The 23,127-nt window shown below is 38.9% G+C and overlaps 1 protein-coding gene across 4 annotated transcripts; it reads right to left on the bottom strand.

Annotated features, from left to right (window-relative positions):
- Window positions 1–4,940: 4,940 nt before the first annotated feature.
- On the bottom strand, window positions 4,941–7,218 carry LOC147626478 (uncharacterized). 4 transcript variants are annotated; one of them, XM_086816541.1, is made up of 3 exons: window positions 7,141–7,218; window positions 6,911–7,025; window positions 4,941–6,657 (listed from the first exon to the last, which is right to left on the bottom strand). In XM_086816541.1, exon 3 carries the CDS (start codon window positions 6,419–6,421, stop codon window positions 5,153–5,155), a length of 1,269 nt encoding a protein of 422 aa, XP_086672667.1. In that variant the 5' UTR covers window positions 6,422–6,657; window positions 6,911–7,025; window positions 7,141–7,218; the 3' UTR covers window positions 4,941–5,152. The 4 variants fall into 4 exon arrangements, with proteins under 4 accessions (XP_086672667.1, XP_086672666.1, XP_086672668.1 ...); XM_086816540.1 differs by having other exon boundaries at window positions 4,941–6,640; XM_086816542.1 differs by having other exon boundaries at window positions 4,941–6,598.
- Window positions 7,219–23,127: the final 15,909 nt, after the last annotated feature.

Here is a 23,127-nt window from a genome sequence, read left to right as displayed (position 1 = left end):
CCATAGCTCATTACATTGCTGCAAATTTAACATGGTATCAGAGCCTAGTCTAGAATCCATCAAGTTTATGAGCCCATTATCTTGCTAATCACTTGGCTAATTAGGATTAGTAGATAATTAGATTTTTTACCTCTTTTTCAACTAACCTCTTCACCCCCAGCTGATGGAGAATCTCCCTCTCCCTCTAGGCTCAACATTAGCTCAAAAGCTTTCAGCCATAGCTAGCCATACTCATTAGGCTCCAGCCCATTCAAGAATTTTGCCAAACCGCCAAGCGCAGCTGCCATTTTTTGCTATTTGCAGGGGCCATTTTTTTAGGGAAAAATGATATCTCTTCTTCTCCAGTTGCAATGGGTCTAATTCCTCTTGGCCCTAGGGGTTTTCAAGGGTGCTCTACAAGCTGGTGAAGACAGATTTGGATTTGATCAAGTCTACAGTGAGATCCAAGCTCTTCATCAAATCTGTAGGTGACTTTGGTAAAACAGAGATTAAGTATTCAATGTTTAGTCAAATCTTGTGTTTCTTGGCTTAATCCTCTACTAGACTAATTGCTATTGATGGCCTTGAAAGGATTTGAGCTCATTTAAACTCTAAGGCCTCATATCTGGACTCCCCGCATACTCTGTTTTCTACACACAAAACAAAAGATTAATTTGTTAATCAGTGATTAATCAATACTAATCACTATTTTTTGGTGCAATTGAGGGTTCAAATTAACCATTAGGTATCTGATACAGATCTCTTTAACTTTAGATTGCAATTCGAAGATGGTTTGATACTCCAACCATTCCGTACAAATTTGTTACCCTTGGTTTAATGTAATTTCTGATGATTTTATGCTGATAAATCTGTTGTAATCATCTCCTAAACACCAGATTGAGTTGTAAAAGGGTAGGCACTGCCCTTGAATCTTGAAATTTGATCAAGAGTTAAGACCCCCTTCACTATCATCATGAGTACGGCACAAGAGAGCCAAATTTAATGGGGAGCAGTTTTACACATGGCAGACCAAAACCATGTATCTGCTCATGAGGAAAAATCTGTGGGGGCTAGTTGAGGGAAGAGATGCATACCCAGAGGTGAGAGGGAAAAATGAGTGGAAGAGCAAGAATAAAAAAGCATTGGGACTTATCGCACTCAATTTAAATGATGAAATCATTCATCACATCACAGGGATACAGTGGGCAAAAGATGCATGGGATGAACTCAATAAATTATTTGGCACACAAGCTAAAAATTCAAAGATAAATCTGTTAATACAATTCTACAAATTGGATATGAAGAAAAGTGAACCTTTAATCACACACTTGAACAGATATAAAAGCATTAAGCAACAACTGGCAGCTATTGGCAAAAAGGTAGAAGATGATGAGGCACTAGCAGTGCTTCTGACGAGTGTGGACAAAGGTGAATATGAAAACATTGTAGCAACACTAAAGAATGTACCTGAATTGAAGCTACACGAGATAGAAGGAGCTCTACTAGAGCAAGAGACCAAAGGCAAAGAGAAGAAATGGCTGGACTCAACAGCAGGAGAAGAAAAAGCATTCTTCACCCGAGGAGGATACGAGGAAGAGGCAGAGTAGGAGGAAGGACCTTCACTTGCCACAACTGTGGAAAGCCAGGACACATGGCAAGAGACTGCTACAGCAAACCCAGTGGAGAAGGAATGACATCGGCAAACTTCATGGAGGCTCCTAAGGAAGTAGAGTCAGATCATCTTTTCTAAGAGAGAGAGAGAGAGAGAGAGAAAACCCACAACCCAATGTAACCTGCCCTAACAGAGTAAAACCACCTCTGAGCCACCGATGATGTAGGCCATGTGGTAGATGTATGTGTGAGCACTTAGTCAAGGTCACGGACCCTTGTAGTAGCCTTGGACACATAGAGAGAGAGTGTGTGTCAAGGACTATGAGTTTAGGGACTTGAGGCACTGGTCGCGGACTATTAAGTAAGAGGAAAACTTGGTATAGGGTCCAGGCGTGCTAGGAGTATTCACTTGAGGGGAGGTGTTGAAATATACAAGTGAATAGGGTGTGTGCGGGAACAAGCCCTTAGCAAGAGGCTATAAAAGAGAATCTGTAAATGCGAGAGAACTTGTGAAAAGGTGAGAAGTATCTACTGGGAGAGAATAAAGGGTCGCATGAGGAGATTTAGGAGGTGTGGAGATATTTTGGGAGAGGTGGAGTGAATCAAGGAGAAATCAGTGGGATTAGATGCTTGGATGTAAACTCTATAAATTGAGGCATTGGCCTAATGAGAATTTGCTCGTTTTTTATAATCCATGCCTACATTAAGCTATCAATTAATTGCTCACTAATCACATCTTAATTATCATCTAATCTCTTTGTTAATGATATTGATTCTAGCATTTGATCCACCATAGCTCATTGCATTGCTGCAAATTTAACACTAACTTCTACCAACGTTGCATGCACATAAGCCTTGCTGTATTGATCCACAACCCTAAGCCTGATTAAGAACAAGATGCTGATTAAACATGATTAAGACAGGGGAGAGAGAAGAAGAGAGAGTTAGTTGGTGTCAAGGTTTTTTGTATTTATATAATACAAAAAGGTGACATGAAAGTTTGTACGTGGTCTAGGCCCTTGGTCAACCTTAAAGGGGTGACCTCTAGTCCCTTCTACATTCTAGATGTTGACATCTAACTTCTACAATGTTGAATGATGAGTGAATCAATCATGCCAATGATTGGCTTATGCTTATATATGCTCATGAAGTGTTGGTCGACCTACATGGACTGATGAGCCAGTCTCATTGGATGCCAATAATGACCGCATACCAATGCACCCTTCGTCTCTAAGCCTATATAGAGACATTACCAACCCCATCGAGTTCATCAATTATCAATTATCAGTATTAACTTTTTTTTTCCATACAACTTTGCATCTCAATCTTTCTGAATTAGCTATCAAATCTCCCTTCATACGAGCACATGGGTGTAGAACTTGGCTATCTACTATTATATCACATCGATAATACAATATTATTGTCTCTATCTCTATTTTTTTACAATTTGAGTTTGAAGTTGTGTTAAAAAGGATCCTATTTCTTGTGACACAATACCCAATGTATTCTCTTCCAATTTAGAATCTGCAAAGAGATCCTCGATATGGATATCTACGCATTTTTGGTTTACACTTTTTTTTGTGTTACTTACCTAGGGATTCCAAATGGGACTCGGACTAGGACTAGAACTACCTTGCGAAGAACTTAACATAACTTTGGCTAGTTTAGGAAAACCTATGGGGAAACCTTATCCACCATCACTCTCTTCCTCCATCTTTGCTCTAATACAAATAAAAGTGAGCATTTTTTTCATTAATGGTATGCTAAGCCATGACTATAAAAAATGTAGAATTTGACATGACTCTAACATCAAAAGTTTCTTTTAGCTATCATTCCATGTTTCCCAATAGAGGACATGAACTCAAACACCACCACCTAATATGAAATTTTATTCTGAATAAAAGCTACAACTAAATTTTCTTAAATTTTGCAATTTATTGAAGTTGAACATTTATATGTTGCACATGAAAATGAGAACCTTACAAGTGCATTGTACATCACTAACCTAGCATTCCATATGGAGATATAGAAGTCAAAAGCCAATAAAATGGGATTCATAAGTAACAATACATTTGAGTTGTAATCAAATGTATTTTCTTATGTAGAACTTTATGGATGGGTATAGAAATAGCAAAGCCTTGTTTTGTGATGTAAAATCCCATCTCCAATGAGCCTCTAGAAGTGCACACACAGATGCTTTCATGTAGCAACCTACCCTAATAAAACTCATCCTACTGTACACTCATAATCAATTGCTTGGGGACAATGTGCAAGAGATGGACAGTAACTCACACACACATTCCTAACTGAGCTCGAAAGCACGTGTAGAGTATGATTTGATGGTGTGGCATTGTGATCCTCTTCATTTATCAAAGGTGGAGAATGACTTGCATGTTTTTTTATGCATTTATTTTTTTGACAATTGCTTTACTCAAAAGTACTTGTGAAGAGTATGATTTGATGATGACAGCATCATGATGTGAGCATCGTGAAGTGGTGATGTCCGTACTCATTTCTCTTCTTTTACACTTGCAACGACCCCAGATTGCCAATGAAACAATCAAAGGGGATGGTCAGGGTAAGCACATGAATGGCTGCTTACACCATGTAAGATTGGTTGCATGCTTGGAGGCAGTATTCTAAGTTCAACAAGGTCTCTCTTTGACTTAGCCTTTGGCCACCCATGCTTCTTAAAATGTATTGGGAACGGTCATTTCACCGACCTTTAGTAGGCTGAGGTCCCTTAGTTTCTTGAGCAATAGCTTGTTAATGATCTTGATCACAGCATCTTCATAGTTCTTGGTGTCAAGACTTCAGGCTTTCTAGAGGCATCAACAATAAGGCACTTATTGCCTTTACCTTTGATGAAATTCATGAAGATCACGCTGGCCTCGAAATTTCAAGCAAAGGCAAAGAAATGGGCTACAAGTATCCTCTGATATGCATCTCTATTTTAAGATAATTCTCGCAGATATGCCCCAAACTACAATCCTTGTAGAGCGGATAAAAATCTTCATATTAAGCTCTTTTGATGGGACACAGCCACATAGTAAAGCCCACCCATATACAAAATGTGTGTGGATCGTTTGAATCCATCACGAGAAGGGAACTGTAAGCTCTTAGTTTCATATGTGCACATTCAAAAGGGGGAGATTAACCGGGGCTTTTAAACCCCCCTCGTGCATAAGATATTGTCATACTATGCAGCAGTCATCAGAGCTAGAAGGGTGACCTTTGGTACCTGCATTACATGGTCCTTGATCACAAGCTTTCGATCTCTATAATTTGATGCTCTTTCATAATTGGAAAAAAAAAATTCCTCCAATTTGGTTATTTACAATGCAGACTTAATTCCACAAAAGGTGTTGATAGCTTTATTTTACAACTCGAAGGCATCTTCCCCCATTCTTTATATGCAATAAATCAGGGTGACTTCATATGAAAATAAACAATAATCATCTGTAGGAAGACCAGTAGCCCTGAGCACATGCTCAAAAAGATACTTCATGCATATGCATTACCTTCCAAAGAATGTAAACACACCCAATGGTAATTAATTAAATTAAGGTGCCCACAGTACCTCTGCAGTGATGTTTGCAACCTCCGCATCATCTTGCATGACCTCTTTGATCTGCCTCAGAAACTCTCGCTTCAAAGCTCGCCTCTCCCTTTTCCTTAAGCCTATCCCGATCGCCAAGTTCAAGGCAAAACTGGTTACGGCATTCGCAAATATGAGGCTTGTAGTACCACCGCCCTCCTGCATTTGGGTAGTTGAAGCGGGCGGCCTGTTGCCATCTGAATCATGTGGGCCTGCATCCCTTTCTTGCTTAGCATACTTCTCGCAGTCTAAACTCTGAAGATCCCCGGTTGCCACATTGGATTGCTGCAATCTTGCGAGTTTCTTAACCACCTCCAGTTCAAACATTTTCTCTACCACCTCTACCCTTCCATAGTAAGCCAACTCAAACACGCAATCCATTGCTGCATGCTGCAACGCTTGAGAATTGTGATCCAAAAGATCTACAATCTTTGGGATCCCATGTTGGGAGTAGATCTCATCGACAATAATTGTATGGCCGGCTGAGAGCATGCTTTTGAGCACAGACACCAGGACAAAGACATGTTCATCAGACTGGGTGCTCATCAAGCCAAGTATGTTCTCCACCACTTTTGCCATGAGAATCAAACTCAAAAATATGTCCTTGTTGAAGTCCAAGAGTGCCGACAGTGCAAAAGCCACTTCCTTCTGTACTCTCCATGATGCAGTGCCTGGCTCTAGCAATGCTGCCAGTTTTTCAACTAATCCAGCCGACAAGATGGTCTCCTGAAGTACCGAATCATACCCTTTACGGACCACAGTCTTGAATGAAGAAATGGCCTTCACTTGTGCATCCTCGGAGACCTTGCTGATGACATCGGTGAGCTCCTGGACACTTTGTAGATCTAGATATGACTGCAGCTTGGATGCCATGGATTGTCCAATTCTACCCAGCTCATGGCCAAGCACTTTGTTTGAGATACTGGCCAAATAGTATTTCAAACCGCGCATGCAGGTGGCTTTCCGCGCCCTCTGCACCTGTGACTCTAAATACTGGATGAGGTTGTAGAGACTCTCGAGCTTTTTCCGCACCTCAGGCTTTTGGGGCATGAAAGCATAGGTCTGCCTCTCTTGGAGGAGGAGATGCTTCAACCTGTTGATGAGATTCTCCACCCCGTCGACACTTGCAGGATCCTCTTGCAAGCGTTGGACAGCCCCCAGCAAATCCATTACAACTTGAAACACATCTGATTTACCCTCTAGATTGGATGTGTCCTCTTCTGGGACACCCATGCTGGATCCAGAAAAGGGCTTCTTTTTCAAAAGTGAAAATGGGTCAATGGTACTGAAATCCTGCTGCTTCTTCAGGAAATGGGCTTCTTTTGTTTTCTTCAACAGCTAAATCATGATGGAAATTTCTTCAAAAAAATGAATTATGATGGCTAATGGTTCTGATAGTGGGGCAGGTTTCTGCAAATTTGGTCTTCTTTTTAGAAAAAATGCAGCCCATTTCTGTAATAAAGATCATGCTTTTTAAAAAAAACAAAAAATAAATAAAATCTGTCAACAGCAGAAGAAAACTAATACAGCAAAATTAAAGCTCCTGGGGAAATTTTTTTGGAAAGGTTAAAAGATTATAATAATAATAATAATCTAGCTATGCCCAATGCTACAAATCGAGCAATCAAATTTACTCAAAGCAAAAGTAATACACAAAATTAGAATATTATCAACAATTCAAAGATTAATTTCAGAAAAGGAAATGGGGAGAGAAAACTCTACCTTGGTGAGAGATCCGAGGAGGAGACCCTCCCCAATTCCAAAAATTCAAGCATTAAGCTAATGAGAGATCACGATCTTTTACTGTTCAACCTTCTGCGCGAGATAGCTCGCAGAACTGGGCAGAAACATACAACGAACAGTGGTCAAGACTGTGTTCTCAAGACGCAAAAATGTGACACACAGAAAATTTCATTAAAGGCATTTGTCGCAACGTATTTAAACACGCGAACCTTGCCCACACCGATATTGTTTCTTAGAAAATTGGAAAAGTTTGTTTTTTCTTTTTGTGAATTGATGAAAAAATGGGTAGATTATGTATATATATGGTATCTACTCTCGCATAAGGTTGATGGTGTATATTCACTCTTTTATTGATGGTGTATTAATTAATGCCCTCTATGCGCAGGCATTAATTAATAAACCATCAACCTTACCTGCTACCCCTCACATAAGTTTGTTTTTTCTTTTTGTGAATTGATGAAAAAATGGGTAGATTATGTACATATGGTATCTACTCTCGCATAAGGTTGATGGTGTATATTCACTCTTTTATTGATGGTGTATTAATTAATGCCCTCTATGCGCAGGCATTAATTAATAAACCATCAACCTTACCTGCTACCCCTCACATAAGTTTGTTTTTTCTTTTTGTGAATTGATGAAAAAATGGGTAGATTATGTACATATGGTATCTACTCTCGCATAAGGTTGATGGTGTATATTCACTCTTTTATTGATGGTGTATTAATTAATGCCCTCTATGCGCAGGCATTAATTAATAAACCATCAACCTTACCTGCTACCCCTCGCCGAAGCCTAAAGCCTTCCCCCTCTCGCCCACTTCACGGACTCGCAGCCCACCTATGACCCTCCCGGCTCTCGCTCCCTCTCGCCGGACTCGCCGCCCGCCTACACTCCTCCCCCCTCTCACCCACGTGCACCCTGAGAAGGGCAAGAGAGATACATAACATCATGACAACTAAGGTGAGAGAGAAAGAGGAAGACAGGGGGGTGGGTGAGGAGGAGAAATAGCAGAAGAGGGGGGTGACGACGACTCATGAGAGGAGGAGACTACTCCAGCAGCGCACAAAGCCAGAATCATGGTTGTGAGGACATCGGCGACATGAAAGTCGTTGCAACAGCTTCGCCAAATCATTTGAAACAAAAACAAGCACGCTTAAAAAGACCAAGATACTTTAAAAAGAAACTTCGAACCTTCTTCATTCATTTCCTTTTTGCTTGTCGTAAAATTTTGCTTGCCTTAACCTTAATAAACATTAGAAGATTTTTGCTGCCAACTAATTAATTAATCACCAAAAAAAACGTTTTGGGTGCATATTAGTGTTTGTATATAAAAACTTGCAATAATTTTGATAAAATTGGGTGCATATTAGTGTTTGTATATAAAAACGTTTTGGGTGCATATTAGTGTTTGCATATAAAACTTGCAATAATTTTGATAAAATTGGAAAATGGGTAGCTTTTTGTTGCTGAATTAATGAGAAATGGTCAGATGTAGTATTATATATCTACATGGTAGAGGAATAGTTTATGATGGTGTTTGTATATATACACATTTACAATAATTGCGATAAAAGACCCGAAATCTTGGATAGGTAGAGTCTAGAGCTGCTTGCCCATCGATGCCAGAGCAAACGATGACCCACCCTCACCATGCCACGTTGCAGCTTGTCCCCAAACAACACAACCCCCATGCCCCAAGCTTGATTTCTCTTTCGAGAAAAGGAAAAAGTATATTAACAAGTGGCCTCAACCCGCCGGTAATTGTTAACCCGTGTAAAGCACTCTACACACATGTTTGCATCCATGACACATGCAAATGTACATAGAACACATGCACGTAAAATACGTGTTTGTGTCTATGACACATGCACATGTACGTAGAACACATGCGCACACACATAAAGCACATGCACATGCACATAGAATACACATGTACATAGCATAGGCATGCACAATTATGAAAGAAAGACATTTCTCAAAACTCAACATACACACACACAAACATTTCTCAAAACTCAACATACACACACACACACACTTTATCTCTTACAAAAGCATGTATGTGTCAACAACAGCTTCTAAGAAAAATAATGATAAGCACATCTTCTTCAAACCAAGGTCATGACATGATCTATACCTTATAAACAAACAAAAGAGCTAATTAGTCAATGTTCCAACTTATAAAAGGATCAATCTAATTGCCAATAGCATAATGTAGCTTGCACTTTTGAGAGCACTGCACTATGGGAAATATTACATACTTCGAAGCCAAAATAATAATAATCAATAATCCAAAAAATGAAAGAGGTAAATAGTCGATGGCCTAAGCCATAAAAGTATTAATCTAACTACTATGAGAAGCATAATCTAGTTTGTGCTTTCGAGAGCATTCAACTAAGGGCAATGCATCACGTCCAACAACATAAGGTGATGATGCATCCCCATCACCATCAAGTGTAGACATCTTTTTCTTTCTTAAAATATTCTTTTATAGACCTACACACAAACACATAAGTATTAATAAAAAGACATAACATAAATATTAAGGAGCATACATGATGATTAACCTTACCAAAAACAAAAGAAGAGTTTGTCGAAGGTGCAACAGGCGCTATATAAAACACAAAACAAAACCCAAAGGTCGTGTATGAGCTATGTCAAATCGAGTACCCCTTAAAAGACATGACACAGGTCTCATGGTCACTAACACTCCTAAAAACGAACTCCTTTCTAAATAAGTTGACACCATCCTCAACCTCATGAGAAATGACCCCATACATTTGAATGGCCTCATCAATGACTTGTTTCACCATAAAGGAATCCTAAAATAAAATAGAAAACGGTGAACATATATAACAAAATGTATAAATATTCATAATCATATGATTTATGTATAGTTTGCTTACCCATCTTTATTGCTGTCAATCATGATGCCAATGATATGCATGTGAAGTAAATGTGCACACCAAAGTGGTAGCTCTATAGAAAACCAAGGTATATAATGCATGTTTCAAAAGCAATTTTAGCTTTGAATAAATAGAGAAATTAAATACAAAAATATTAACCTAGAATGTTACTCTCTCGAATATCTAATGTGAATATAATATGGGACATAATTCTTCCTAAATTGAAACAACAAATTAGTAAACATCGACATAAAAGAAATAGGCACACAACCACACACATTCGTACGTAAACACACACATAGACAATAATGTAGTACACACAGAACAATCCATAAAATGAGAGACCATTAGCATATATTATTATTTTAGATATCTGTCTCCAAATAGCATATAAACAATCTCAAATGCCAACACAAAAGAATAGACCTAAAACTACACACATACACATTAATAAATACATGTGTGTGTGTGTGTGTGTGTGTGTGTGTGTGTGAGAGAGAGAGAGAGAGAGACCTATTGGCATTGTTGTGGAAAACTTGAGCACCCTGGATAAAGCACTGGATAAAGCACTAGAGCACCCTGGATAAAGCATTGGAGCACCCTCGATGAAGAAATGTTTGGAGCATGGAGAGCAATGTGCACTGGAGCACCCTCGATCGGAGCAATGTTTGGAGGATGAAGAGTAGTGTGATGTGATTTGATCTAACATGGTCACCTGATCATGAGAAGGGTGAGGGTCAAGCATGAGGAGCACACGGGAGGGGTGCCACATGGTAGGTAGATCATGTCACTTAATAAAAAAAGGGGGAGCTACCACATGTGGTACCTGGGACCTACCATATGGCACTCTCCATCCTTCATAGATAGAAGATAAAAGATAAATATAGATATAGAAAAAAAACCTATAAAAATATTAACCTTCAACTCTCGACTCCATCATATCCAAAGTGAATATGATGTTATGCATTTTCCTGTTTTTAAAATAAAACAAAACTTTTCAAATTACGTACACAAAAGAAAGGATAAAGTGCCATGTGGCCTCATATGGAGGCCCCTTTTAGCATGCAACCTCCTCTTGTCACATGCGAGGGGGAGCTAGCATGCTTAATAGAATAGATATATAAGCATACAAAAAGGCACACATATAAAATTAGAACTGCTTTATATATTAGCTGAGTATTATATGTTTTCCATATTATTTACACTATTATATGTTTTTCATATAAAGTTATCTTATTTCCTTAAATAAATCTAATATATTCTTAAAAAATGATACTAAAAACAATGTCACATACTCTAAAAAGGCAACAAATTGCTTCTAGGCTACTCTTATTTCCAAATGCAAAACTTCCTTGTATACAACATTTGCAATACAAGCCATTTTTTAAGCCCTCACATTGGTCTCACATGCATTATCTTGAAGGAATACCCTTGATAGCATTCAATAATTGTACACATGAGAAAGTAACATACAATTGCCCATAACTAAACACCGGTGTTGCCAAGTATAATCCTACGAGAGATATCATTTGGTCTTGTGATTTTTTTTATTGTCATGCCAAACGCAAGTCGGCGGGATAGGGAACTCCCTTTGTCTCATATCGAATGGAAGCTGCAATGTACTTGGAATGAAAGTTATCCGAAAAATGAACACCTTGTCTCCAATATGGGTGCTGGTAATAATTTTGGCCACACCTTTGCGTGAAACTCCTTATATATTAATTTAGTTCCATTGCATAATCCCTTTGGGGATTTAGACTACACAATAAAATTATTGGAGCATTCCTTTTCAAAACCAACCAACGAGGTGGATACACACCACCAAGGTTAAGGTACTTTAGATACGCTATTGTATACAAAAAAGAACCTTCACCAGTGTCATTGACTGAATCAGCACTCATGTACTCCTTGCTCTCCCCAAGCATAATATTTAGTGTGGTGCTATTGAGGTTGATTGCATCAACCTCAAGGTTTTGAGGTGAAAGAATAGCAACCTCTATAAAATATGATGCATACTCTACAACACTTGAAAGTCCCCTACACACCCATTCAATCAAGTCTTCCATAGACCGCCTCTCTAAAAGCATTTTTGGTGGAATTGACACAATACCTTCTTTTACCTACCCCCCCGGTCTACTCTATTACTACCAATGTTTAGAACCCACTGTATGAACAAATGTGCAATCAAAAAGATAAAGACATTGTTTTAGATGTATAGAATTAGAAAGAGACACTATTTCAGAGTTGTCGGACAAAGGACGAAATTATATATCTTTAGTTGGCATTTATTGCAAGCTTGTGTGTCTTGAAAATACGTGATTGAAAGCCAAAACTTCATCATGTATTTTTATTACATACGTTGGAAAAAATTAAAAGGCACTTTGGTTCCACTTGATTAAGAGGCAATTGGGCTCCACTTGCCTAAGATTTGAATGAAGATAATAACAATCCTATAATAGAAATTTGGTTGGACAATGAGTTGGTGATAGTTATATCCTTGATGTGAGAGTATTTAATTGAACATTGAACAATTAAAAATTGATCCTCATAATGAAGATGAAGTTGAGTTACCACAAGGTAATATTTATGTTCTTTTCTCTTTTTGTTGATAAATAATTTTTGTTAATAAACTAACTTTTAAGCTAAAATTTTGACATTTTTGTTAATAAACTAACTTTTAAGATAAAATTTTGACATTTTAGATACCATTAATAATAAAAGAGAAGACTACAAAATGAAAATATATACTGAATGGCATTGTCCTTCTAACATGATGAAACAAATCCAATTTTCATACATGAATTTTACATATCAAGGTGTTAACTCCATTTTGGGTTTAAGAAAAGTGCTCTCTATTTTCTCTTGTGTATGTGAGGAATGAGGGAGAGTTGAGAGGAGATACTTGACTAGTCTTGGCACATGTGCCTCTTTATACATTGTGTGAGAGAGTGAGAGAGGTGTGAGAGAGTGTAGAGAGTAAAAGAGGTGTGTCTTGTTTTTGCAAGGAGGTGCAGCAAACCCCTTCTTGACAACAAGAGGAAGGCTTGGAAGATTGGGGCTAGCTACCACTAGTGAAGCTTGGAGGGCATAGAGATCCAAAGCTTAGAAGCCAAGTAATTGTCTCCATGATAGTTGTTGCCCATTTCCATTCCTTACTGAATGAGAAGAGTTTTTGAGGGAGTAGAAATGGGCTATAATGTTTTTGGCACTGCTATCATGGAGGCATTCTTGCTTCTTCCTTCTTCTTTGAGCACTTAGCTCTTTCCTTGAATGTTTCAAAAAATCAACATTTTCAATTTTGGTTAAGTTTTAGGTGAAGGCATGTGTGGATAAGGTTGTTGCTATGTGGTGAAAGTGTGATTTTTTGTTGTTTTTATTGAGGGATTGAGTTGTAAGTACTTGAGAAGCCTGGAGGAAAATACATCAATCATCTTACATTTGATTTTTACTATTCTAAGTATCCTTACTTGCTCACATGAAAAGTAAGGTTCTTGTTATTTTTTGTTTTTTTACAATAAAACATAAAATCATTTAAAAAAACAATGATATTTGAGTCTTGCTAAAGGTAACATCGCTTTAGCTTTTAGGCAAGAAGGCTCAAACTACACTTTTTGAGTAGGAAAAAACAAGTTAAATCCAAGGCTAAAATTGATTTTTCATGCCATGAAAAAAGCCCCCAAAATCATACCAAGATTTTAGAGATTTCTATGCTAAAAAATGAAAATCTTATCCCCTCAAAATGTATCCTCTTATCCAAAAAGATTCTTGGCTTGAAAAACTAGAGAGAAATTCACATGTAACTATCCCAAAGATATTCACGTGATGAATTCATTAAAAAAATCATGCCAAACTTTTCATCTCTATTAGGATTGTTAAGGTGATTGAGTGTTAAGGTTATTGGGATTGTTATGGTGATTGAGTGTTAGAAATTAACTATTAAAGTTCAATCTGAGAGATTTTGTACTCAAAAGTCCATTGGTTTTTCATGCCAATCTAGGGTTTTTTGGGAGTGACTATCTCAGAGCTATTCATGCCATGGTTATCTTCTAGACAAGATCACTTATGGATTGTGCTTGACCTAATCAATTTGTGAGAATAGTGGTAGTCCCTACTATCACCTTAAGTGGAACTTACCCCTCAAGTTTAAGTTGACTATTCATGCCGTGGTTATCTTCTAGACAAGCTCACTTGTGGATTGTGCTTGATCTAATCAATTTTTGAGAATAGTGGTAGTCCATACTATCAACTTGAAATTGAAGGGTAAATGAAGAACTTGCACGTTAAAAACGAGGCTTATTCATGTCATGAATAATCAACCCTTAGGCAAGACCAATAAATAAAGAAAAATTGGGTCCATGAAGTAGGATTTGGCCTAAACACCGAGTCATAAAAAATTAGTACGAGTCATGAGTTGTCATTTGCAAGGGCTCATCCAAAATTTCACAACTTAGAAAATGGCCACTTTTTCGAGCATGTAAACCCATTTGTAGTAAAGAGTTGCAATTTTATTTTGAAAAAGGCTAATTTTTTAAAGTAAAATTTTATAGCATTACTTGATGGTTTCTCTGTCTCGACAAACAAGCTATTTTTCTAACGAAAAGACAACACAGACACCACCTACAAAGCTCTGTTTCCAAAACTTAGCAAAAAAAAAAATGAGCCTTTTCAATCTCAATTAAATTTGTGACGCTAACACAACAACTTTCATGGTTTTGACGCTTATGTAGCTAGGCATTCAATGAATACGCCAAAAAACTTTAAGAGATATCAAGAAACTAGGCCTGCATGCATGCAATCTCCAAAGAAGCTTGATGAATTTATAACTCATGAATAAAACTAGCTTAAGAACAATTAGATCTCAAAACGTAAGGTATCAATGGATTCTATAATCCAAAGCAAAAACAAAAAAGAAGTGCTAGAAATCAAGCCAGTATTTGGTTATTAAAATCCTAATCCTTCAAAAAAGGGGGGTCATTTTAAAGATTCTATAAACTAAATCCATAAATGAAACACAAATAAAATTTCCCTTCGGATTCTAGAAACCAAAGCCACATGCACACAATTAAAAAATGGCATTGTCTTGGGATTCTAGAAGCCAAAGACACAACCCAAAAGACATCAAAGTTTTCCTCAAAGACCATGGTGGATGCACTTGAATTTTAGACATGTTACTAGAAAAGAGAAATAAAAGGAAAGATAAACAACTCACTGTGTTACCAAATAACGTGAACTTCTCCCCAACACTTGGGGTTTGCTTGAGTCTAAATGGTAGAGCATTACCTCATCCCAATTAGAGCAATTCAAATTTTCAATCATTATTCTCTGCATATGAAGAATGGTTTTTGCCTAATATGACAACCAAAGAAATTAGAGCTGATGAAACAAGTAAAACTCCTCAATTTAACAAACAAACCTTTTAAATTCTTCTCCCATTTGCTCTAGAGAGATGCTTCCACCCTTCACGCATGAGAGAACCGCAATGATCAATGATTTCTCACCAATTCCTTGAAAATGTCTCCACATTGTTATCTTCATTTCTTTAAGAATGGGCTAGCACGCCATCACTTGAGGTACCTTTGCCTTTGGAAGTTACAGGCGACTTGCTTAACTTTTGACCTTTTAATGTTCCCTGCTCATGTAGATTAAAAATATCTTCTTGTAGATCCCAAATTTCTCCATCTTCACGAAAGGCAAGTTGAAAATAGTTATATTGTTTCACATTGGGCTTTTGACTTGCTCCACGACCACCTTTCTTTTCCAATTCAAGACCACACTTTTCACAAAGTGCAACTCAAAACGTCTCATCAATTTTCTCACCACGCTTCAAGGAATCAATCCACTCATAATGAAAGAACCTTATCTTTTAAATGAAAGTCATTTCTATTCGAAAGTCTGAGTCAATATTTTGGTCAAGGGCAAGATGAGCAGAGTAAGACTCGCTCGCCATTTTGAGAGTCTTTACTTTCCTGATCCTCTTGAGCAACGTCGGTATGTGTGGTTCTGTGGAGGACGGTGTATTAACATCGGTACCAGTCAGCGTCAGAGGCTCAAGCAAAATATTTCCTTGGCCATGATTCTGATAAGACTAGGGCTTGTTCAGCACGTTCTACTCTGTGATCATTCACCCAGGAACTTCAGAACTTCATGCTGATTGTGATTAAGGTTGTGGAGACCTAACTGATAAAGTTGCAATAGCTGACGGAGAGTCAACGGAGGACGTCTCACGTAGCATGGTCGACCGAGGTCTTGATCAGCCTCGCTTCGATTTAAATGGTGAGCTTCCGATACGGTGGATGAGGGACCAAGGAAGCGGCCTATGAGTGAAGCACTAGGTGACCTGCGAAGAAGGATCCTAGAGGGTGCTGACCATACGGTGCTCGGGCTCTAGGTCACCGAAGATACCCACTCGTGCATCGTGGAAGATATTGGAACAAGGAGTAAGAGTTTTTTTCTGAAACCGGGCATGGATCTGGTTGATTGACCTTGCTGGTCCTCAACGGATGAATCCATGGCTCTTTTATATGGATCTATTGGTGGTTGATCTTATTGATCTTCAACGGAGATTCCATCTTGATTTCCACAGTTGTGGCAAGTGAAGGTCCTTCCTCCTACTCTCCCTCTTCCTCGTCCTCGAGAGAATCCTCCTCGGGTGAAGAATGCTTTTTCTTCTCCTGCTGTTGAGTCGAGCCATTTCTTCTCTTTGCCTCTGCTCTCTTGCTCTAGTAGAGCTCCTTCTATCTCGTGTAGCTTCAATTCAGGTACATTCTTTAGTGTTGCTACAATGTTTTCATATTCACCTTTGTCCACACTCTTCAGAAGTACAGCTAGTGCCTCATCATCTTCTACCTTTTTACCAATAGCTGCTAGTTATTGCTTAATGCTTTTATATCTGTTCAAGTGTGTGATTAAAGGTTCACTTTCTTTCATATCCAATTTGTAGAATTACATTAACAGATTTATCTTTGAATTTTTAGCTTGTGTGCCAAATAATTTATTGAGTTCATCCCATGTATCTTTTGCCCATTGTATCCCTGTGATGTGATGAATGATTTCATCATTTAAACTGACTGCCTAATCTCTGCCTGAAAATTCACATGGCCAGAAGTTGCCGAAGGGGCATAAAAGTTGAGGAACCAATGCAGGAGAGCCTTTTTATAAGTGATTATATTGCCGGGTACTATGAGCTAGGAACTATTGAAAATGCCCCTGAGTGGACACGTGGTAAGCGTTCTGGTTACCACTGATGCCATAGATACTCCGATGAAGGAATGATTGGAAATTAAGATTCAATCGGATATTTTGGAGGATTGTGATCAGTGATACTATGGTTTCATTAAATGATTGTTTTAAAGATGGCTGAATCTGTGAAAAAGGTAATTTTATATTGGGAGTGTAAGTGGCATGACTAATGTTAAATTTGTATGAATATCCGGCTAGGGGGCCTGGGAACTCTTTTCCCTGGTACCCGAGACAAAACCTATTTCCCTGGTACCCGAGACAAAACCTAACCAAATTCTAAACTAGATTCCATCACTACAGTGGTTGGGCAGTTGGCTAACCCATAGGACTGGCTGCACTGATGGATCCCTAAATCTGAGACTCAATTCTGTTTTGGTACGTTAGATAAAGTAAATCCTGGTCAAAAATTGTTCTATGGAAAAGTATCAATGGCTGTGCCTCTCAATGAGGAAAAAAGCGTTGATCTCTATGATCCAAGTGCAAGTTTCTTCCTTGATCTGACCAAGTGACTTTAGGTTCGGTCGGATCAGTTTGGTCAGTAATGACCTTGTCTACGTTAGAGTAAATTTTTATCCTAGAGGAATCGCCTATGCTTTTTTTCGAGCAAGGGAAGTTTTTCCGAGTTCGGTTTTGGAAGAACCGAGGACTTAGTCACCTGTCCGAATATCCGTGGGGCGAGGCCTCAAGTGTGGGACCCTGCCCTGCGCAAGATGTGCTACTTCCGCTGCTAGCACCTCGAATCCGTTTGCAAGGTGGGGACGGGGATCTCACAACTGGTATCACAGCAATTTGACTAATAAGGATCAACCAAAAAGCCAAAAATGTCAAAAATTTATGAAGTAGCAGTATAAGATCAGAATTGTGTGATGAAAGTCATACAAATTATTATTTGAACTGAAATTCATAAATTAGTAATTAGGTCTTCAGATGGAAGTACCACAATTGCATGGAATCCTTGACTTGCTTGAGGCCTAGACATGATGGTCTTAACCTTATAATTCCAAGGACCGTGACTACCCGTATATATCGAGGGTATAACTGCAGCTCTTTACTGGCAGTATATACGAGTAAATCTAAGACTTGAAATTATAAGCATTAATGCTATCCAGATGATGAATTCGAATGTGGTTGATTTGATTTTTAAATTCTGGTTGTGAACTGATGAGTTGATTTGGATTCTGATTGAAAAATGATGATTCTTGAAATTTGGTTGAAATGTAATAAGCTGAGCAAAACCACAATGAGGATGAACTGGAATGACGTTAATGACTTCAGCAAATCACTATGAGATTAGTGGATTGTGCTGGCAGATTACTACTGTTAACTTTTGATCATTGGATCAAGTTAAGGGTTGATAAATTAAAAATCTAAAAAATTGAAATCCCCATGGAGGACTGTTCAGATGGAAAAATTCAGTCTGATGGACCATTGTTGTGTTAAAGATATGAATGAGATATTCTGAATGAATTGTTATTTGATAATGCATTCTATATGAGTATCTTTACCCCATGATTATGTGGGGAGCCGACCTATTTAAAGAACCCCAGAATCAAGTGAATCAAAAATCGGATTGAATCATAAATAAAGAAACTTAACAAGAATTTTCGTATTGTGATAGGAACATGGATCGAGGTCGTCATGGTAGAAATGTTAACCCCCAACTCGATGAAGAAGAGCTCGACCTGGATGTTCATAAAACTCTTCATAGTTCGCAGCCTGGTCCCTTCAAGGGTGAAGGGGAACAGTTAGGTGAAGGGGAACAGTTAGGTGAAGTTGTAGAAAATTGGATTGAGGCCATGGAGGAATACTTTGATGTAACTGGCTACAATGAGAGAAGCAAGATGGCTCTCGCCAGGTTAAAGATTGTGGAAATGGCCAGGGTTGCATGGAGGAATCACTGCGAGGAGACAAACCGTCTCGATCGAAATACCCAAACCTGGACTGATCTCAAAATTTACCTAAGAACAAGGTTCTGTCCTCCCGGCTTTTTAGGAACAAAGATAAACGAATTCTTAGAGTTAACCCAGGGGAGTAGAACTATTGAAGCATATCACCAAGCATTTGCCCTCCTCCTCCTCAGATACTCGCCTCCGCTCGATGAAGAACAGCTGATGGCCAGGTTCATTCGGGGACTGAACGAACCTTTGAATATCCTGCTGAAGAATGCCAAGCCAGTTTCCATGGCCGAAGCAGTTCGGATGGCGAAGGATTTCGCCAAAGCCTTTGATGTCAAAATCCCGCCAAAGCCAGCACCATCACCTTTCAAAAGGTTTTTATTCCCAGAATATGATTCCAACCTTCCTCCGCCTAAGAGATATCAGGGTCAAACCCAGGATATGGGAAGTTCAAGAATGGAAGAAATGTCCTTTTCCCGAAATTCAATCCCCTGGATTTCAACTTCAGAAGTTCCACCCTTGAACAAGAGAGTGAAATGCTATAACTGTCAAGGATTTGGACATCGCAGTATAGATTGCCCAACTCCTTTTGGATCAGGGAAATCAGGGATCAAGATTCTAGACTCCAGCCCCCTTCCTTCCAGAGTAATCAGGGTTCTATCCGTTCCTTCCAGAGTAATCAGGGTTCTATCCGCCAAAATCAGGGAAATCCCAGAGGTAGACCTTCTATCCAACACCTTCTATCCAACCTACAGTTTCAATCCAAAGTAATGCAAGACCTCCACCTCAGAATAGGGGAAGTCAAAGAGGAATGAATGACGGCATGTGAATCGGATGTGAATGGATGATGTGGTTTGATGTGTGAATGATGTAGATTAATGTAGATTGATGTATGGATGATGTGGTTTGATGTGTGAATGATGTAGATTAATGTGGATGGATGTATGGATAATGTGGTTTAATGTGTGAATGATGTGGATTGATGTAGATGGATGAATGGATGATGTGGATGTGGATGTATGGATGTGGATGTATGAATGTGGATGTGGATATGGATATGGATGTATGAATGTGGATGTAAAAATGAATGTATGGATGTGGATGTGGATGTGGAAATGGATGTATGGATGTGGATGTATGAATGTGGATGTGGATGTATGGATGTGGATATGGATGTGTATGTATGAATGCGGATGTGGAAGTGGATGTATGGATGTGGATGTATGAATGTGGATGTGTATGTGGAATAATGAATGCAAATGTGTATGTGAAATGATGTGACGTCGATATGAGTGAATGGATGAGATATGATGACATTTTAATTGGGATGTGAATAAATGATGTGATTGGATGAGTGAATGGATGGGATGTGATGACATTTTAATTGGGATGTGAATAAATGATATGTGATGTGAATGAATCTGATGTGATGAGATGGAAAATGATGTGATTGGATGAGAATGAGTACACATATGAATGGAATGTGGACTGATGAGGGATAATGTGGAAACACGAGAGTTCATTATAGAAACTGTATTTGTGACCTGTTTGTAAATGACTCTTTTATGTCAAGACTGCTGGGAAGCATTTTGACCGTCTTGTGATTAAGGTCATGGAGACCTAACTGATAAAGTGGCAACAGCTGACGGAGAGTCAACGGAGGACGTCTCACGTAGCATGGTTGACCGAGGTCTTGACCAGCCTCGGTTCGATTTAAATGGTGAGCTTCCGGTACGGTGGATGAGGGACCAAGGAAGCGGCCTATGAGTGAAGCGCTAGGTGACCTGCGAACGATCCTAGAGGGTGCTGGACCATACGGTGCTCGGGCTCTGGGTCGCCGAAGATACCCACACGTGCATCGTGGAAGATATTGGAACAAGGAGTAAGAGTTGTTTTCTGAAACCGAGCATGGATCTGGTTGATTGACCTTGCTGATCCTCAAAACGGATGAATCCATGGCTCTTTTATATGGATCTGTTGGTTGATCTTGCTGATCTTCAACGGAGATCCCATCTTGATTTTTATAAGTGATTATATTGCCGGGTACTATGAGCTAGGAACTATTGAAAAGGCCCCTGTGAGTGGATAGGTGGGGTGAGCGTTCTGTTTGCCACTGATGCCATAGATACTCTGATGAAGGAATGATTGGAAATTAAGATTCAACCGGATATTTTGGAGGATTGTGATCAGTGATACTATGGTTTCATTAAATGATTGTTTTAAAGATGGCTGAATCTGTGAAAAAGGCAATTTCATATTAGGTGTGTAAGTGGCATGACTAATGTTAAATTTGCATGAATATCCGGCTAGGGGGCCTAGGAACTCTTTTCCCTGGTACCCGGGACAAAACCAAACCAAATTCTAAATTGGATCCCATCACTACAGTGGTTGAGCGGTTGGCTAACCCATGGGACTGGATAGGGTTATGGATCCCTAAATCTGAGACTCAATTCTGTTTTGGTACATTAGATAAAGTAAATCCCGATCAAAAATTGTTCTATGGAAAAGAATCAATGGTTGTGCCTCTCAATGAGGAAAAAGGCTTGATCTCTATGATCCAAGTGCAAGTTTCTTCCTTGATCTGACCAAGTGACTTTAGGTTCGATCGGATCAGTTTGGTCAGTAATAACCTTGTCTACGTTAGAGTAAAATTTTATCCTAGAGGAATCGCCTGTGCTTTCCGGGCACGGGAAGTTTTTTCGAGTTCGGTTTTGGAAGAACCGAGGAATTAGTCACCGGTCCGGATATCCCGGGGTGAGGCCTCGAGTGTGGGAGCCTGCCCCGCGCAAGATGTGCTACTTCCGCTGCTAGCACCCCGAATCCTTTGCGCGGTGGGGACGGGGATCTCAAAGCTGGTATCACAGCAATTTGACTAATAAGGATCAACCAAAAGGCCAAAAATGTCAAAAATTTATGAAGTAGCAGTATAAGATCATAATTGTGTGATGAAATTCATACAAATTGTTATTTGAACTTAAATTCATAAATTCGTAATTGGGTCTTCAGATGGAAGTACCATAATTGCATGGAATCCCTGACTTGCTTGAGGCCTAGACATGATGGTCTTTACCTTATAATTCCAAGGACCGTGACTACCCGTATATACCGAGGGTATAACTGCAGCTCTTTACTGGCAGTATATACGAGTAAATCTAAGACTTGAAGTTATAAGCATTAATGCCATCCAGATGATGAATTGGAATGTGGTTGATATGATTTTTAAATTCTGGTTGTGAACTGATGAGTTGATGTGGATTCTGATTGAAAAATGATTATTCCTGAAATTTGGTTGAAATGTAATAAGCTGAGCAAAACCACAATGAGGATGAATGGGACGAGTCCCTATGATGATGTTCATAACTGGAATGATGTTAATGACTTCAGCAAATCACTATGAGATTAGTGGATTGTGCTGGCAGATTACTACTGTTAACTTTTGATCAGTGGATCAAGTTAAGGGTTGATAAATTAAAAATCTGAAAAATTAAAATCTCCATGGAGGACTGTTCAGATGGATTGTGCTGGCAGATTACTACTGTTAACTTTTGATCAGTGGATCAAGTTAAGGGTTGATAAATTAAAAATCTGAAAATTTGAAATCCCCATGGAGGATTGTTCAGATGGAAAAATTCAGTCTGGTGGACCATTATTGTGTTAAAGATATGAATGAGATATTCTAAATGAATTGTTATTTGATAATGCGTTCTATATGAGTATCTTTACCCCATGATTATGTGGGGAGCCGACCTATTTAAAGAACCCCAGAATCAGTTGAATCAAAAATCGGATTGAATCATAAATAAAGAAACTTAACAAGAATTTTCGTATTGATAGGAACATGGATCGAGGTCGTCGTGGTAGAAATGTTAACCCCCAACTCGATGAAGAAGAGCTCGACCTGGATGTTCGTAAAACTCTTCATAGTTCGCAACTTGGTCCCTTCAAGGGTGAAGGGAAACAGTTAGGTGAAGTTGTAGAAAAGTGGATTGAGGCCATGGAGGAATACTTTGATGTAACTGGCTACAATGAGAGAAGCAAGATGGCCCTCGCCAGGTTAAAGATTGTGGAAACGGCCAGGGTTGCGTGGAGGAATCACTGCAAGACAAACTGTCTTCAACCGAAATACCCAAACCTGGGCTGATGGAGGAATACG

This window comes from Cibotium barometz, chromosome 22 (genome assembly GCF_041138505.1).
Source record: "Cibotium barometz isolate CiBa-2024 chromosome 22, ASM4113850v1, whole genome shotgun sequence".
NCBI lineage: Eukaryota > Viridiplantae > Streptophyta > Polypodiopsida > Cyatheales > Cibotiaceae > Cibotium > Cibotium barometz.
This window is presented reverse-complemented; position numbering and strand designations above follow the sequence as displayed.

What these genes read in the sequence shown, in the direction of transcription:
- LOC147626478 (XM_086816541.1), bottom strand. Translation starts at nt 6,421, where the DNA reads ATGGGTGTCCCAGAAGAGGACACATCCAATCTAGAGGGTAAATCAGAT.